This window comes from Stegostoma tigrinum, chromosome 28 (genome assembly GCF_030684315.1).
Source record: "Stegostoma tigrinum isolate sSteTig4 chromosome 28, sSteTig4.hap1, whole genome shotgun sequence".
In the NCBI taxonomy this organism is placed as follows: Eukaryota; Metazoa; Chordata; class Chondrichthyes; order Orectolobiformes; family Stegostomatidae; genus Stegostoma; species Stegostoma tigrinum.
The window spans coordinates 49,437,893-49,455,284 of record NC_081381.1 but is presented as its reverse complement, the minus strand read 5'-3'; the positions used below and the strand labels follow the sequence as shown (position 1 = coordinate 49,455,284).

Below are 17,392 nucleotides of genomic sequence, written 5' to 3'. Positions count from 1 at the left end.
TCTCTCTCTCTCTCTCTCACTGTCCTTTCCCACTGTCTTTCCTTTCTCTTGCTGTCTCTCTTTGTGTGTGTGTGTTTTATCTCTCTCTCCCTTCTTTCTTTCAGTCCTTTCTTGCTCTCTCTTTTCTCTCTCTCTCTCTCTCCCTCCTGTCTCTTGCTCTCTCCTTTCTGTCTCTCCTTTTCTCTCTCTCGTTCTCTCTTCTCTCTGTCTCTCTCCCCCCTTTGCCTCTCTCTCTCTCCTTTCCCTCTTTCTCCATTTTCACTCTCTTGTCCCTCGCTTTATTCTATGTCTCCCTCTCAGTACTTTTCCTTCATCTCTGTCTTTTGTCTCTGTCTCTCCTTTCTCAATATCTTCTCTCTCACTCTTTCCCCTTTCTCTCTCATTTCTCTCTCTAATTTATCTGTCTGTCTCATTTCTTTATTCGTCTCCTTTCTTTCTCTCTCCAATTTTTCTCTCTCTACTTTGTCTGTCCTTTCTCTCTCTACTTTGTCCTTTCTCTCTCTCTCCCTGTCCTTTCACTCCCTATCTGTCCTTTCTTTCCCTCTCTGTCCTTTTGCTCCCTCTGTGTCCTTTGTACCTGTGTCTCCTTTCTCTCTCTCTCAGCTCTCTCTCCTCTCTATCTCTCCTTTCTTTCTCTCTCATGGTACTTTATCTTTCTCTCTATCCCCCTTCTATTTTGCAGTCCTTTCTTTCTCTCTGTCTCCAGTTGCTCCCCCTCTCCTGTGTCTGTCTCTCCTTTCTCTTTCTCACTCCTTTCCCACTCTCAATCCTCTGCATCACTCTGTCCTTTCCCACTCTGTCCCCTTTCACTATCTCGCTCCTTTCCCTCTCTCTACTCTCTCTCACTTTCACCCTACCTTCTCGTTTTCATTCATTATTTTTCTGTCTCTTCTTTTTGTCTCTCTCCTATTTATCTCTCTCTTTATCTCCGTCACTCCTTTCTCTCTCTCCTTTCTCCCTCTACATTCTCACTCTCTCGATCTACTTTCTCTCACCCTGTTCTTCATCTCTGTCTTTTCTTCCTCACTCTCTCTCTACATCTCCTCTCTCTTTCACATTTTGTGCTCTCTTAACTTTCTCTCTCCTTTCTGACTCTCACTCCTTTCCCTCTCTCTCTCTCCTTTCCCTTTCTCAATTGTATTTCTCACTCCTTTTTCTCTATCTCCTTTTTGTCTATCTTTCTTTTCTCTCTCTCCTTTCTCTCGCTCGCTTTCCCTCTCACTCTCAATTTTTTCTCTCTCCCTCTCGTTTCTCTCTCTATTGTCTCTCAGTGTCTCTCCCCTTTTCCTTTCTCTCTCTGCTCTCCCTTCTATCTATTCCCTCTCCCTTGACTCCCTCGCTCTCCGTTTGCTGTCTCTCTCTTCTCTCTTTCACACATTTCTTTCTCTCTCCTTTCCCTCTCTCATTCCATTCCCTCTCCCTCTCCCTCTCTTTTCCCTCTCGCTCCTTTCCCTCTCTCTACTCTCTCTCTCTCGCTCTCTCCTTTATTTCACTCTCTCTTTCTCTCTCTCTCTCTCTCTCTCTCTCTCTCTCTCTCTCTCTCTCTCTGTCCTTACACTCTGTCTCACAATGGCCTCTCTCTCTCTCCTCTCCCCTCGCTCTCTCTACTTTTCTGTACTTTTTTTCTCTCTGGCCAATTTCCATCTCCTCATTTTCTTTCTCTTTTTTTTCTCTCTCCTTTCTCTTTCTCTCTCTCTCTCTCTCTCTCTGTCTCTCGTTTGCCTCTCTCTCCTATTCCCTGCCTCTACTGTCTCTCTCTCTTTCTTCTCTACCTTCTCTTCTTTCTCTCTCTCTCACCTTGCCCTCTATCTCTCCTTTCTTTCTGTCTCACTCTTCCCCCTCTCCCTATCCTCATTTCCCTCTTGCTCCTTTCCCTCTCTATACTGTCTGTCTCTCTCATTATTTTTTTCTCTCTCCTTGTTCTCTCTATCTCTCCTTTCTCTCTCACTCTCTTCTCACTGTCACTGTATCTCCTTTCTCTTGCTGCTTTGTCACTCTTGTCTTTTTCTCTCTGTCTTTCTTTCCCTTTCTTACACTTTCTTTGTTCTCTCTATCCATATTCAGAGAGCTGATTCTTCTTTCTCTTTCTACTAACACTTTCTTTCTCGTTATCTTTCTTCCACTCTCTTTCAGTAACTCCTTTGTCTGTCACTCTCTTTTACCTCTTTTTCTATTTTCTCTCTGTCTCTCTACTTTCTCTCTCTCCCTCTCCTTTCTCTCTCTGTCCATTTCCCTCTCTCTCCTTTCTGCCTGTCCTTTCTCTCTCTCTGTCGTTCTCTCCCTCTCTGTCCTTTCTCTCCCTCCGTGTCTTTTTTCATCATCTCCATCCTTTGTCTGTCTCTCTCCTTTCTCTCTTTCACTCCTTACTTTCACTCATTCTACTTACTCTGTCCTTTCTCCCTTGCTCTCTCCTTTCACTTTGTCTCTGCCCTTTCTCCCCTTCTCTGCCCTTTCTGTCCTTTCTCTCCCTCTCTGTCCTTTTGCTCCTTCTCTCTCCTTTGGCCTTGTCTCTCCTTTCTCTCTCTCACACACACACCTGTCTCTCCTCTCTCTCCTCCTTTCTCTCTCTCTCTCCCTTCTCTTTTTCAGTCCTTTCTTTCTCTCTCTCCCAACTTGTTCTCTCTCTCCTTTCTCTCCCTCCTCTTCTCACGCTCCTTTTTGTCTGTCTCTCTCCTTTCCATCTTTCTCTATTTTCTCTCTGTTTCTCACCTTTCTGCCTCTCTCTCCTTTCCCTTGCTTTGCTGTCTCTCACTCGCTTTCTTTTTCTCTGTCTCTGCCCTTTCTGTCCTTCTCTGTCATTTCTCTCCTTCTCTGTTCTTTCTTTCCCTCTGTCCTTTCTCGCTGTCTCTGTTCTTTTGCTCCCTCTGTCCTTTATCTCTCTCTCCCATCTCACTTTCAGTCCTTTCTTTCTCTCTGTCTCTCCACTTGCTCTCTATTCTTTCTCTCTCTCTCCTTTTTCTCTCTCCTTTGCCTCTCCCTTCTCTCCCTCTTTCTCTATTTTTCTCTCTGTCTTTTTCCCTCTCTCCTTTCCCTCGCTTTGCTATCTGTCACTACCTTCTGTCTCTCCATTCTTTATCACTCTCCCTAATCTGTCTTACTCTCTCTATTCCTTCTCTTTCTCTATTCCTTCTCTCTCTCAATTCCTGCTCTCTCTCAATTCATTCTCTCTCTGCATCCCGTCTCTCTCTCGGTTCTGTGTCTCTCTCCATCACTCTCTCTATCGATTCATTTGCTAAGGCTATTCGGGTGGGTTTAAACTAATTCAGCAGGGGGATGGGCACCAAAATTGTAGTTCGAGTATAGAAAAGGTTGAGAGTAGGGTGGTCCGAAATAAAGTTTCAGGGAAGCAAGATGGCACCGGCAAGCAAGAAGTTGGTTTGAAGTGTGTCTACTTCAATGCCAGGAGCGTCCGGAATAAGCTGGGTGAACTTGCAGCACGGGTTAGTACCTGGGACTTCGATGTTGTGGCCATTTCGGAGACATGGATAGAGGAGGGACAGGAATGGTTGTTGCAGGTTCCAGGATTTAGATGTTTCAGTAAGAACAGAGAAGATGGTAAAAGGGGCAGAGGTGTGGCATTGTTGGTCAAGGACAGTATTACAGTTGCAGAAAGGATGTTTGGGGGCTCGTCAACTGAGGTAGTATGGGCTGAGGTTAGAAACAGGAAAGGAGTGGTCACCCTGTTGGGAGTTTTCTATAGGCCTCCGAATAGTTCCAGAGATGTAGAGGAAAGGACAGCAAAGATGATTCTCGATAGGAGTGAGAGAGACAGGGTAGTTGTCATGGGGGAACTTCAACTTTCCAAATATTGACTAGGAACACTATAGCTCGAGTACTGTAGATGGGTCAGTTTTTGTCCAGTGTGTGCAAGAGGGCTTCCTGACACAGAATGTAGACAGGCCAACAAGGGGCAAAGCCACATTAGATTTGGTACTTGGTAATGAGCCTGGCCAGGTGTTAGATTTGGAAGTAGGTGAGCACTTTGGTGATAGCGATCACAATTCTGTTATGTTTACTTTAGTGATGGAAAGGGATAGGTGTATACCACCGGGCAAGAGTTATAGCTGGGGGAAAGGCAATTACGATGAGATTAGGCAAGATTTAGGGAGCATAGAATGGGGAAGGAAACTGCAGGGAATGGGCACATTAGAAATGTAGAGCTTATTCAAGGAAAAGCTCCTGTGTGTCCTACATAAGTATGTACCTGTCAGGCAGGGAGGAGGCTGTAGAGCGTGGGAGCCGTGGTTTATGAAGGAAGTGGAATCTCTGGTCAAGAGGAAAAAGAAGGCTTATGTTAGGATGAGATGTGAAGGCTCAGTTAGTGCGCTTGAGGGCTACAAGGTAGCCAGGAAAGACCTAAAGAGAGAGCTGAGAAGAGCCAGGAGGAGACATGAGAAGTTGTTGGCGGATCGGATCAGGGTAAACTCTAAGGCTTTCTATAGGCATTTAAGGAATAAAAGAATGATGAAAGTAAGATTAGGGCCAATCAGGGATAGTAGTGGTAAGTTGTGTGTGGAGTCAGAGGAGATAGGGGAAGCACTAAATGAATATTTTTCAACAGTATTCACTCTAGAAAACGACAATGTTGTCGAGGAGAATACTGAGATACAGGCTACTAGACTAGGTGGGATTGAGGTTCTCAAGGAAGACGTATTAGAAATCCTACAGAGTGTGAAGATAGATAAGTCCCCTGGGCCGGATGGGATTTATCCTAGGATCCTCTGGGTAGCCAGGGAGGAGATTGCCGACCCTTTGGCATTGATCTTTAACTCGTTATTGTCTACAGGAATAGTGCCAGATGACTGGAGGATAGCAAATGTGGTTCCCCTGTTCAAGAAGGGGAGTAGAGACAACCCTGGTAATTATAGACCAGTGAGCCTTACCTCAGTTGTTGGTAAAGTGTTGGAAAAGGTTATAAGGGATAGGATTTATAATCATCTAGAAAAGAATAAATTGATTAGGGATAGTCAGCACGGTTTTGTGAAGGGAAGGTCGTGCCTCACAAACCTTATTGAGTTCTTTGAGAAGGTGACCAAACAGGTAGATGAGAGTAAACCAGCTGATGTGGTGTGTATGGATTTCAGCAAGGCATTCGATAAGGTTACCCATAGTAGGCTATTGTACAAAATGCGGAGGAACGGAATTGTGGGAGGTATAGCAGTTTGGATCGGAAATTGGCTTGCTAAAAGAAGACAGAGGGTGGTGGTTGATGAGAAATGTTCATCCTGGAGACCAGTTACTAGTGGTGTACCGCAAGGGCCGGTGTTGGGTCCACTGCTGTTTGTCATTTTTATAAATGACCTGGATGAGGGCGTAGAAGGATGGGTTCGTAAATTTGCAGACGACACTAGGGTTGGTGGAGTTGTGGATAGTGACGAAGGATGTTGTAGTTTGCAGAGAGACATAGATATAAGCTGCAGAGCTGGGCCGAGAGGTGGCAAATGGAGTTTAATACGGTCAAGTGTGAGGTGATGCACTTTGGCAGGAGTAATCGGAAGGCAAAGTACTGGGCTAATGGTAAGCTTCTTAGCAGTGTAGATGAGCAGAGAGATCTCGGTGTCCATGTACACAGATCCATGAAAGTTACCACCCAGGTTGACAGGGCTGTTAAGATGGCATACAGTGTTTTAGCTTTTATTAATAGAGGGATCGAGTTCCGGAACCAAGAGGTGATGGTGAAGCTGTACAAAGCTCTGGTGCGGCCGCACTTGGGGTATTGCGTACAGTTCTGGTCACCGCATTATAAGAAGGATGTGGAAGCTTTGGAAAGGGTGCAGAGGTGATTTACTGAAATGGAGGGAAGGTCTTACGAGGAAAGGCTGAGGGACTTGAGGCTGTTTTCATTAGAGAGAAGAAGGTTGAGAGGTGACTTAATTGAAACGTATAAAATAATCAGAGGGTTAGATAGGGTGGATAGGGAGAGCCTTTTTCCTAGGATGGTGACGGCGAGCACGAGGGGGCATAGCTTTAAATTGAGGGGTGAAAGATATAGGACAGATGTCAGAGGTAGTTTCTTTACTCAAAGAGTAGTCAGGGAATGGAATGCTTTGCCTGCAACGGTAGTAGATTCGCCAACTTTGGGTACATTTAAGTCGTCATTGTATAAGCATATGGATGTACAAGGAATAGTGTTGGTTAGATGGGCTTGAGATTGGTATGACAGATCGGCACAACATCGAGGGCCGAAGGGCCTGTACTGTGCTGTAATGTTCTATGTTCTATGCTCACTCTCTCTCTGTCTACTTCATCTCTCTCTCTGTCTACTTTCTCTCTCAGTCCTTTCCATCTGTCAATCCTTTCCCTATCTCTCCATTCCATCTCTCTACTGTCTGTCATACTCTCTTTCTTTCTATCTACATTCTCTCCTTCCTCTCTCTCATTTTCTTCTCTGTCTCTCTTTTCCCTCCTCTCAATTCCTTCTCTCTCCGTTCCCTGTGTCTGTCTCTATTTTCTCTTGTTTTTCATCCCTCTCTCTTTTCTGGCTGACCTTTCTCTCTCTCTCTCACTGCCCTTTCTCTCTGTCTGTCCTTTCTCTCCATTTCAGTCCTTTTCCTCTCTCTGTCCTTTCTCTCTCTCTGACTTCTTCATCTCACTCTCTCTCTGCTTTCCTCGCTGTGCTTTTTCTCCCTCTCTCTGTCTCTCACTTTTTCTCTCCTTTCTGTCTCTCTCCTTTCCCGCTCTCTACTCTGTCTCGCGCTCTCTACCTTCTCGTTTTCACTTATTATTTTTCTGTTCCTCCTCCTTCTCCATCTCACCTTTCTCTCTCTCCTTTCTCTCCCTCTACTGTCCCTCTCCCTCGTTTGTTACACTCTCTCCTTGTTTTCTCTCTCTCTCCTTTCCCTCTGTCTCTGTTGCCTCTCTCTCTGCGTACCCTCTCTCTACTTTTCTCTCTCTCTGATTAATTTCTATCTCTCCACTTTCTTTCTCTGTACTTTTTTGTCTCTCTCTCTCCTTTCTCTCTCACTCCTTTCTCTGTCTCTTTTCCCCTTCTCTACTGTGCCATTCTCTCTCTCTCCCTCTCTCTCCACCTTCTCTCCTTTCTCTCTCTCTACCTTTTCTCTCTCACTTTTCTCTCTCTGTTTCCTTTCCCCCCCTCTCTCTGTTCCGTCTTTCTCACTATTCCCACCCTCTCTGCTGTCTCTCTCCTTTCTGTCTCTCTTGCTAATTTCTGTCTCCACTTCCTCTGTACTTTTTTGTCTCTATCTATCTTTTCTCCATCTTTCTCTGTCCTTTCTCCCTCTCTCTCTCTCTCTCTCTCTCTCTCTCTCTGTCCTTTCTCTCTCTGTCCTTTCTCTCTCTGTCCTTTCTCTCTCATCTGTCACTCTATGCTCTTTGTCTCTGTCTCTCTCCATAATGTCCCTGTCTCCTTTGTCTCTCACTCTCCTTTCTCTGTTTTTCTGTTTTCTCTCTGTCCATTCCCCACTCTCTCCTTTCTGCCTGTCCTTTCTCTCTCTCTCTCTGTCCTTTGTCTCCCTCTCTGCCCTTCTCTGTCCTTTCTCTCCCTTTCTTTCCCTTTCTCATTCCTTTCCCTATCTCTCTCTTTTCCCTCATCCACTTTCTCTCTGTTTTTCATTTCACTCTCTCTCCACTTGCTGCCTCTCCATTCTTTCTGTCTCAGTCTCCTTCCTATCTCTCTAATTTGTCACTCTCAGTCCTTTGTCTTTCTGTCTCTCTCTCTCTCTCTCTCGCTCTCTCTCTCCTTAAGGGCCCTCTTCCTTTGTCTCTCACTCTCCTTTTCCTCTTTTTCTAGTTTCTCTCTGTCTCTTTACTTTGTCTCTCTCCCCCTTTCCTTTCTCTCTCTGCCCATTCCCCCCGCCCTCTTTTCTGGCTGTCCTTTCTCTCTCCCTCTTCTGTCCTTTCTCTTCCTCTGTCTTTTCTTTCCCTCTTTGTTTTTTCATAATCTCCGTCCTTCATCTCTGTTGTTCCTTTCTGTCTATCTCCTCTCGCTTTTTCCTCTTTCTCTATTGTTTCTTGCTCTCTACTTTATCTCTCTTTCCCTTCTCTCTTTCCCTCCTTCCTTTCTCTTTCTCCACTTTCACTTATTCTACTTTGTCTGTTCTCTCTCTCTCTCTCTCTGTCCTTTCTCTCTCTCTCTGTCCTTTCTCTCTCTGCCCTTTCTCTCCCTCTCTGCCCTTTCTGCCCTCTCTGTCCTTTGTCTCTTTCTCTCCTTTCTTTCTTTCCTTTTCTCTCCCTTTTTTTTGCCTCTCACTCTCCTTTGCCTCTTTCTCTAACTTATCTCTGTCTCTCTGCTTTCTGCCTTTCTCTCCTTTCCCTTGCTGTCTCTCACTCTCCCTCTCTTCAGTCTCTCCATTCCTTCTCTCTCTCCCTATTCCTTCCCTCTTTCAATTCCTTCTCTCTCTCCCTATTCCTTCCCTCTTTCAATTCCTTCTCTCTCTCAATTCCTTCTGTCAATGCATCACTCTCTCTCTCCATCCCCTCTCAATCTGTCAACTTCAGCTTGCTCTCTCTCCTTTCCCTCTAATTTCTCTCTCTCTACTTTCTCAGTCTCAGCCCTCTCTCAAGCCTTTCCCTCTCTCTCCTTTCCATCTCTGTACTATCTCATGGTCTTTTCTTTCTCTCCTTACTTCTCTCTTTCCCCCCCCTCTCTCTTTTCCCTTCTCTCCATTCCCTGTTTCTCTCTGTTGCTTGTCTCTCTCTCTACTTTTTCTCCTCCCCTTCCCCCTTTCTGTGTTTCCTTGCTCTGTCCTTTCTCCCTCTGACCTTTCTCCCTCTCTCTCTCTGTCCTTTCTCGCCACCCCACTCTTTCTGTCCTTCTCTGTCCTTTCTCTCCCTCTCTTTCCTTTCAGTTCCTCTGTATCCTTTTTCTCCATCTTTGTCTCTGTCTCTCTTTTCTCTCTCTCCTCTGTCTCTCTCTCTCTCCTCTTTCTATCACGTTTCTCTGTCTCCTTTCTCTCCCTCTGTCCTTTCTCTCTTGCTTTCTGTCTTTCTACTTTCTCTCTCTCTCCGCTTTTCTATCTCCAGTACTTCTCTTCTCTATCTTTTCTGTCTCCATTACTTCTCTCTCCCTATTCCTTCTCTCTCTCTCCTTATTCCTTCTCTCTCTGCATTCCATCTCTCCCCCTTCCCTCTCTCGCTCCATTCCCACTCACTCTCCATTCCCTCCCTTTCTTCATTCCACCTTCTCTCTCCGCTCCCTCTCTATACTGTTCCCTTTCTCTCATTTCTCCACGCTTTCCTTTCACTCTCTCTACTTCCTCTCTTTATGTACTTGCTCTGTCTCTGTCCTTTCTCTCTCTCTGTCCTGTTTTTCTCTCTCCTTCTCGCTCTCTCCTTTCTTTCACTCTGTCTACTTCATCTCTATATTCTCTCATTCTACTTTCTCTGTCTCCCACTCTTTCCCCTCTCCCACTCTTTCCCCTCTCCCACTCTTTCCCCTCTCCCACTCTTTCCCCTCTCCCACTCTTTCCCCTCTCCCACTCTTTCCCCTCTCCCACTCTTTCCCCTCTCCCACTCTTTCCCCTCTCTCACTCTTTCCCCTCTCTCACTCTTTCCCCTCTCTCACTCTTTCCCCTCTCTCACTCTTTTCCGTGTGTCTCTCTCTGTCTCTCTCTCTCCTTTCCCTCTCTCCTTTCTCTCTCTGTCTCTTTTCTCTCTCTCTCATTTGTCTCTCTCTGTCTTTTGGCTCTCTCTCTCCTTTCCCTCTTTTTCTATTTTCTCTCTGTCTCTCTTTCCCTCTATATTCTCTCTGTCTCCTTTCTCTCTCTGTCCATTCCCCTCTCTCTCCTTTCTGCCTGTCCTTTCTCTCTCTCTCTCTGTCCTTTCTCTCCCTCTCTGCCCTTCTCTGTCCTTTCTCTCCCTTTCTTTCCCTTTCTCATTCCTTTCCCTATCTCTCTCTTTTCCCTCATCCACTTCTTTCTCTCTGTTTTTCATTTCACTCTCTCTCCTTTCTCTCTCACTACTTGCTGCCTTTCCATTCTTTCCCTCTCTGTCTCCTTTCTATCTCTCTCATTTGTCACTCTCAGTCCTTTGTCTCTCTCTCTCCTTAAGGACCCTCTTCCTTTGTGTCTCACTCTCCTTTTCCTCTTTTCTAGTTTCTCTCTGTCTCTTTACTTTGTCTGTCTCCCTCTACTTACCCTCCCCCTTTCCTTTCTCTCTCTGCCCGTTCCCTCCTCCCTCTTTTCTGGCTGTCCTTTCTCTCTCCCTCTCTGTCCTTTCTCTTCCTCTGTCCTTTCTTTCCCTCTTTGTTTTTTTCATAATCTCCGTCCTTCATCTCTGTTGTTCCTTTCTGTCTATCTCCTCTCGCTTTTTCTTCTTTCTCTATTGTTTCTTTCTCTCTACTTTATCTCTCTTTCCCTTCTCTCATTCACTTACTTTCTCTTTCTCCACTTTCACTTATTCTACTTTGGCTGTCCTTTCTCTGTCTCTCCCACTCTCTCTTTTCTCTCCCACTGTGCCCTTTCTGCCCTCTCTGTCCTTTTGCTCCCTCTCTGTCCTTTGTCTCTCCTTTCTCTCTTTCCTTTTCCCTCCCTCTTTTTTGCCTCTCACTCTCCTTTGCCTCTTTCTCTAACTTATCTCTGTCTCTCTGCTTTCTGCCTCTCTCTCCTTTCCCTTGCTGTCTCTCACTCTCCCTCTCTTCAGTCTCTCCATTCCTTCTCTCTGTCCCTATTCCTTCCCTCTTTCAATTCCTTCTCTCTCTCAATTCCTTCTGTCAATGCATTCACTCTCTCTCTCTCCATCCCCTCTCAATCTGTCAACTTCAGCTTGCTCTCTCTCCTTTCCCTCTAATTTCTGTCTCTCTACTTTCTCAGTCTCAGCCCTCTCTCAAGCCTTTCCCTCTCTCTCCTTTCCATCTCTGTACTATCTCATGGTCTTTTCTTTCTCTCCTTACTTCTCTCTTTTCCCCCCCTCTCTCTTTTCCCTTCTCTCCATTCCCTGTTTCTCTCTGTTGCTTGTCTCTCTCTCTACTTTTTCTCCTCCCCTTCCCCCTTTCTGTGTTTCCTTGCTCTGTCCTTTCTCCCTCTGACCTTTCTCCCTCTCTCTCTCTGTCCTTTCTCGCCACCCCACTCTTTCTGTCCTTCTCTGTCCTTTCTCTCCCTCTCTTTCCTTTCAGTTCCTCTGTATCTTTTTTCTCCATCTTTGTCTCTGTCTCTCTTTTCTCTCTCTCCTCTGTCTCTCTCTCTCCTCTTTCTATCACGTTTCTGTCTCCTTTCTCTCCCTCTGTCCTTTCTCTCTTGCTTTCTGTCTTTCTACTTTCTCTCTCTCTCCGCTTTTCTATCTCCAGTACTTCTCTTCTCTATCTTTTCTGTCTCCATTACTTCTCTCTCCCTATTACTTCTCAATCTCGCTATTCCTTCTCTCTCTCCTTATTCCTTCTCTCTCTGCATTCCATCTCTCCCCCCTTCCCTCTCTCGCTCCATTCCCACTCACTCTCCATTCCCTCCCTTTCTTCATTCTACCTTCTCTCTCCGCTCCCTCTCTATACTGTTCCCTTTCTCTCATTTCTCCACGCTTTCCTTTCTCTCTCTCTACTTCCTCTCTTTATGTACTTGCTCTGTCTCTGTCCTTTCTCTCTCTCTGTCCTGTTTTTCTCTCTCCTTCTCGCTCTCTCCTTTCTTTCACTCTGTCTACTTCATCTCTATATTCTCTCATTCTACTTTCTCTGTCTCCCACTCTTTCCCCTCTCTCACTCTTTTCCGTCTCACTCTCTCTCTCTCTGTCTCTCTCCTTTCCCTCTCTGTCTCTTTTCTCTCTCTCTCATTTCTCTCTCTCTGTCTTTTGGCTCTCTCTCTCTCGCCTTTGTCTGTCACTCTCCTTTCCCTCTTTTTCTATTTTCTCTCTGCCTCTCTACTTTCTCTCTTTCCCTCTATATTCTCTCTCTCTCTCCTTTCACCCTCTGCCCATTCCCCCCTCTATCCTTTCTGCCTGTCCTTTCTCTCTCTCTCTGTCCTTTCTATCTCTCTCCCTGTCCTTTCTCTCTCTCTCGCTCTCCTTTCTATTTCTCTCTCTCTTCTGTCTTTCTCTCTACTTCGCTCTCTGTCTGTCTACTTTATCTCGCTCTCTCTCCCGCCACTTTCTCTCTCTCTACTTTCTCTTTCTCAGTACTTTCCCTCTCTCAATCCTTTTCCTCTGTCCCCTTTCCCTCTCGGTGTTGTCTCTCACTCTCTTTCTTTCTCTCTACATTCTCTCCTTAGTCTCTCTCCCCTTTTCCTCTCTCTCTCTCTCTCATTTCCATTCTCTCTGAACCCCGTCTCTCTCCTTTTCCTCTGCCTCCCATTTCCGTTCTCTCCGTTCCCCGTCTCTCTCCATTCTTTCTCTGTCCTTTTTCTCTGTCTTTCCTTGCTGTCTCTGTCCTCTCTCTCTCCTCTTTCTATCTAATTTTTCTCTCTCTCCCTCTCTTTTTTCTCTCCTTTCTCTCTTTCTCTCCTTTCCCACTGTCTCTCACACTCTTTACCATCTACCCTTTCTCTCTCTCTACCTTGTCTGTCTCCATTAATTCTCTCCCTATTCCTTCTCAATCTCCCTATTCCTTCTATCTCTGCATTCCATCTCTCTCTCTCCGTTCCCTCTCTTTCTTCATTCCATCCTCTCTCTCTGTACTCTCTCTAGCCCCTTTCTCTCATTTCTCTCTTTTTCTCCTTCCGCTCTGTCCTTTCTCCTCCTTTACTTTCTCTCTCTCTGTCCTTTCTCTCTCCCTCTCCTTTCTCTCTCTCTCTCCTTTCTCTCTCACTCTCCTGTCTTTCTCTCTTCTTCCCTCCCTCCCTCTCTCTGTCTACTTCATCTCGCTCTCTTTGTTTCTACATCCTCTCTCTCTACTTTCTCTGTCTCACCCTTCTTTCCCCCTCTTCAGTCTTTTCCCTCTCTTTCCTTTCCGTCTATCTCTCCTTTCCCTTGCTCTCCTTTCTCTCTCTCTCTCATTTGTTTCTATCTACCCTTTGTCTCTGTCTCTCATTTGTCTCCTATCTCCTTTGTCTCTCACTTTCCTTTCCCTCTTTTTCTATTTTCTTTCTGTCTCTACTTTCTCTCTCTCTTGCTATCCTTTCCCTTTCTATCTCTCCTGCCTTTCTCTCTTCTTATCTCTCTCTCTCTCTCTCCTTTCTCTCATTCTGTCAACTTCATCTCACTACCTCTCTCTACATTCTCTCTCTCTCTACTTTCTCTGTCTCCCACTCTTTTTCCTCTCTCACACTTTCCCTCTTGCTATCCTTTCCCTTTTTTTAGAAAAGTACAGCACAGTACAGGCCCTTCGGCCTACGATCTTGTGCCGTGGATTACTTCTAATCCAAAAATAAAATAACCTAACCTACATTCCCCTCAATTCACTGCTGTCCATGTGCATGTCCAGCAGTCGCTTAAACGTCACGAATGACTCTGCTTCCATGACTACCACTGGCAAAGTATTCCATGTGCTCACACTCTCTGGGTGAAGACATAGTCTCTGGCTATCGATTCTATCCATGCCTCTCATTACCTTGTACACCTCGATCAGGTCACCTCTCTTCCTCCTTCTCTCCAGAGAGAAAAATCCGAGCTCAGTCAACCTCTCCTCATAAGACAAGCCCTCCAGTCCAGGCAGCATCCTGGTAAACCTCCTTTACACCCTCTCCAAAGCCTCAACATCTTTCCTATAATAGGGCAACCGGAACTGGACACAATATTCCAGTGTGGTCTCACCGGGGTTTTGTTGAGCAGCAGCATAACCACACGGTTCTTAAACCCGATCCCCCTCTTAATGAAAGCCAAAACACCATATGCTTTCTTAACAACCTTATCCATTTGGGTGGCAACTTTGAGGGAGCTATGCACTTGAACACCAAGATCCTGCTGTTCCTCCGCACTGCCAAGAATCCTGCCTTTAATCCTATATTCAGCATTTAAGTTCGACCTTCCAAAATGTATCACCTCGCATTTTTCCAGGTTGAACTCCATCTGCCTATTCTCAGCCCACCTCTGCATTCTGTCAGTGTCTCGCTGAAGCCTGCTATAGCCCTCGATACTATCAAAGGCACCTCCAACCTTTGTGTCATCAGCAAACATACTAACCCACCCCTCAACCTCCTCATCCAAGTCATTTATAAAAACTACAAAGAGCAGAGGCCCAAGACAGAGCCCAGCGGGTCACCACTCAGCACTGACCTCCAGGCAGAATACTTACCATCTACAACCACTCTCTGCCTCCTGTCAGCCAACCAATTCTGAATCCAGACAGCCAAATCACTCTGTATCCCATACCTCCTGACTTTATGAATGAGCCTGCCCAGGAGAACCTTATCAAATGCCTTACTGAAGTCCATGTACACCACATCCACTGCTCGACCCTCATCAACCTGTCTCGTGACGTCCTCAAGGAACTCAATAAGATTTGTGAGGCATGACTCACCGGCTTCCCGACAGGCCCCTGGTCCAAGCTCCTGCTCGGGCTGCTGCTGCACAAAGAAATGGAAGACTGCAGCACTCGAGGAAAGCTTTTTAAAGATTTAAAATCTCTGACTGACTGGCTTCCCGACAGGCCCCTGGTTCAAGCTCCTGCTCGGGCTGCTGCTGCACAAAGAAATGGAAGGCTCCTTTCTCATTCCTTTCACTCTGTCTCTCTTTTCCCTCAACCACTCCTTTCTGTCTATCTCTCCTTTTCCTCTCTCTCCTTTCTTTCTCTCTACTTTCAGTCTCTCTCCTTCCTTTCCCACTGTCCTTTCTCTCTCTCATTGCCTCTCCTTTCCCTCTTTTTCTATTTTCTCTTTGTCTCTCTACTTTCTCTCTATCTGTGCCCTCTCTCTCCCTCGCTGCCCTTTTTCATCATTTCCATCCTTTGTCTCTGTTGCTCTTTTCTCTCCATTTCCTCTTTCTCTCTCATTTCTCACTTTCTATCTCTCTCTCTCTCCATTCTCTCTTTCACTCCTTACTTTCTCTCTCAACTTTCACTCTCTGTATTTTCTCAGTCCTTTCTCTCTCTCCGTCCCTTCTCTCCCTCTCTGTCCTTTTGTCCATCTCTGTCCTTTGTCTCTGTCTCTCCTTTCTCTATCTGTCTCACACACACCTCTCTCTCTCCTCTCTCTCTCTTTTCTGTCTCTCTGTACTTTATCCATCTCTCTCCCTTCTCTCTTTCAGTTCTTTCTTTCTCTCTCTCTCTCCACTTGCTTTCTCCTATCTCTCTGTCTCTCCTTTTCTCCTGTGCTCTTCTTTCACTCTCTCCTTTTCTCTCACTCTATTTTGTCTTCCTCTCTCCTTTCTTTGTCTGCTTTTCTCTCTCTCCTTTGTCTCTCTCACTCTCCTTTCTCTCTTACTTTCTGTCTTTCTGGTTTCTCTCTCTCTCTCCTTTCGCTCTCACTGTCCTTTCTCCCTCTCTCAACTTTCCCACTCTCTACTTTCTGTCATTGTCTGTCACTCTCTACCATCTCTCCTTTCTCTCTACCTCATTTCTACGTTCTCTGTGTCCATTACTTTGCTCTCTCCCTAATCCATCTCTATCTTCATTCCGTCTCTCCCTCCATTCCCTCTCTTTCTTCATTCCATCTTTCCATTCCCTTATGGTACTGTCTCTTTCTCTCTCCCTTTTTCATTTCTCTCCTTCCGCTCTCTGCTTTCTCTCTCTCTATTTTCTACCTGTCTACTTTCTCTCTCACTGTCCATTCTCTCTCTTGCTCTCCTTTCTCACTCTCGCTCTCTCACTCCTTTCTCTCAATCTGTCTACTTCATCTCTCTCTGTCTCTCTCTCCTTTCTCTCCCTGACCATTCCACCCATTTTCTTTCTGCCTGTCCTTTCTCTCTCTCTCTCTGTCCTTTCTCTCCCTCTCTGTCCTTTCTCTCCCGCTCTCTCGTTTTTCTTCATCTCTGCCCTTTGTCACTCCTTTCTTTCTATCTCCTCTTTTCTCTCTCTCTACTTTATCTCTCTCTCCCTTCTCTCTTTCACTCTTTCTTTCTGTCTCTCCACTTTCCCTGTCCTTTCTCTATCACCGGCACAGTGGCTCAGTGGTTAGCACTGCAGCCTCACGGCACCAGGGACCTGGGTTCAATTCCAGCCTCAGGCGACTGTCTGTGTGGAATTTGCACATTCTCCTCGTGTCTGTGTGGGTTTCCTCCGGGTGCTCCGGTTTCCTCCCACAGTCCAAAGATGTGCAGGCTAGGTGGATTGGCCATGCTAAGTTGCCCATAGTGTTCAGGGGTGTGTGGATTATAGGAGGATGGGTCTGGGTGGGATGCTCCAAGGGGCGGTGTGGACATGTTGGGCCAAAGGGCCTGTTCCACACTGTAGGGAATCTAATATGTCACTGTCCTTTCTTTCCCTTTCTGCCCTTCTCTTCCCTCTGTGTCCTTTCTTGCCCTCTCTGTCCTTTGTCTCTGTCTCTCCTTTCTCTATCTCTCTCACTCTCCCTCCTTTGTCTCTCTCTTTGCACTTTATCTCTCTCTCCCCCTTCTCTGTTTCAGTCCTTTCTCTCTCTCTCCACTTGCTCTCTCTCCTTTCCCTCTTTCTCTCCTTTCTCTGTCTCACTCTTTTTTCTCCCTGATTCTTTTCTCTCTCTCTCCTTTCTGCCTCTCTACTGTCTCTTGCTCTCTCTACGTTCTCTCCTTTCTCGCTCTCTCCACTTGCTCTCTCCTTTCTCTCTCTCTCTCTCTCTACTTTCTCTTTCTCCCTTCTCTCTCTCTTCCCCCTCTTCTCTCCTTTCTGCCTGTTCTTTCTCTCACTGTCCTTTCTCTCTCTCTGTCCTTTCTCGCTCTCTCTCTCTCTCTGTTTTCCCTCTCTCTAATGTTTCTGACTAGTTTCTCTCCTCTCTCTCTCTCTCTACTTTCTCTCTCCCCTTTCTACCTTCTGCCCCCCTTTCCCTCCCTCTTGCTTTCTCTTTTTTCCCTCTCTGTACTCTCTCGGTTTTTTTCTACTTTCTCTCTCTACATCCTCTCTCTCACTCTACTTTCTCTCTCTCTACTTTCTTTCTCTCTCCCTCCTTTCTCTTTCTCTCTCTACTTTCTCGCCCTCTCTCCTTTGTCTCTCTTGGAGGGACTGAGAGGCAAGGGTACTGGGGAGGGACAGTGATGAAGGGAAAGAAAGGGAAAGCAAGAGTGACTGAAGCAGCAGGGAGCGAGAAGTGGTGCAACTATCTTGTATAGCAGCCCCTGTCAATGTTATGTAGAAATGCGGTCCCTGTCTATATTACAGACAGTCCCTGAAAATGTTATAGAGATCTGTTGTCCCTGACTCTATGAGCTAGAAATGACAGACAACAGCCATCACTGTCAACATTGCATGGAAAAGCAGTCTCCGTCTATATTATAGAGAACAGTACTAAGGAAATAGCTGTCCCTGCGTATATTACAGAAAATAGCCATTACTGTCAATATTGCAGAGAAGGGCATTCGCTGTCTGTATCATCCTGTTTGTAATGCAGAGAATTGCTGTCCCTGTGTATATTACAAGCAACAGCCATTGCTGTCAATATTGCAG

At 45.9% G+C, this 17,392-nt stretch overlaps 1 protein-coding gene across 1 annotated transcript; it reads right to left on the bottom strand.

The window, feature by feature from the left end:
* Positions 1-1,777: 1,777 nt before the first annotated feature.
* On the bottom strand, positions 1,778-15,393 carry LOC132206026 (uncharacterized; the record flags this gene model as incomplete). Its single annotated transcript, XM_059638036.1, has 4 exons — positions 15,368-15,393; positions 9,921-9,999; positions 2,926-2,973; positions 1,778-1,861 (listed from the first exon to the last, which is right to left on the bottom strand). Coding segments are annotated over exons 1-4 (237 nt in total), but the record flags the coding sequence as incomplete, so codon positions are not given.
* Between the last annotated feature and the right edge of the window lie 1,999 nt (positions 15,394-17,392).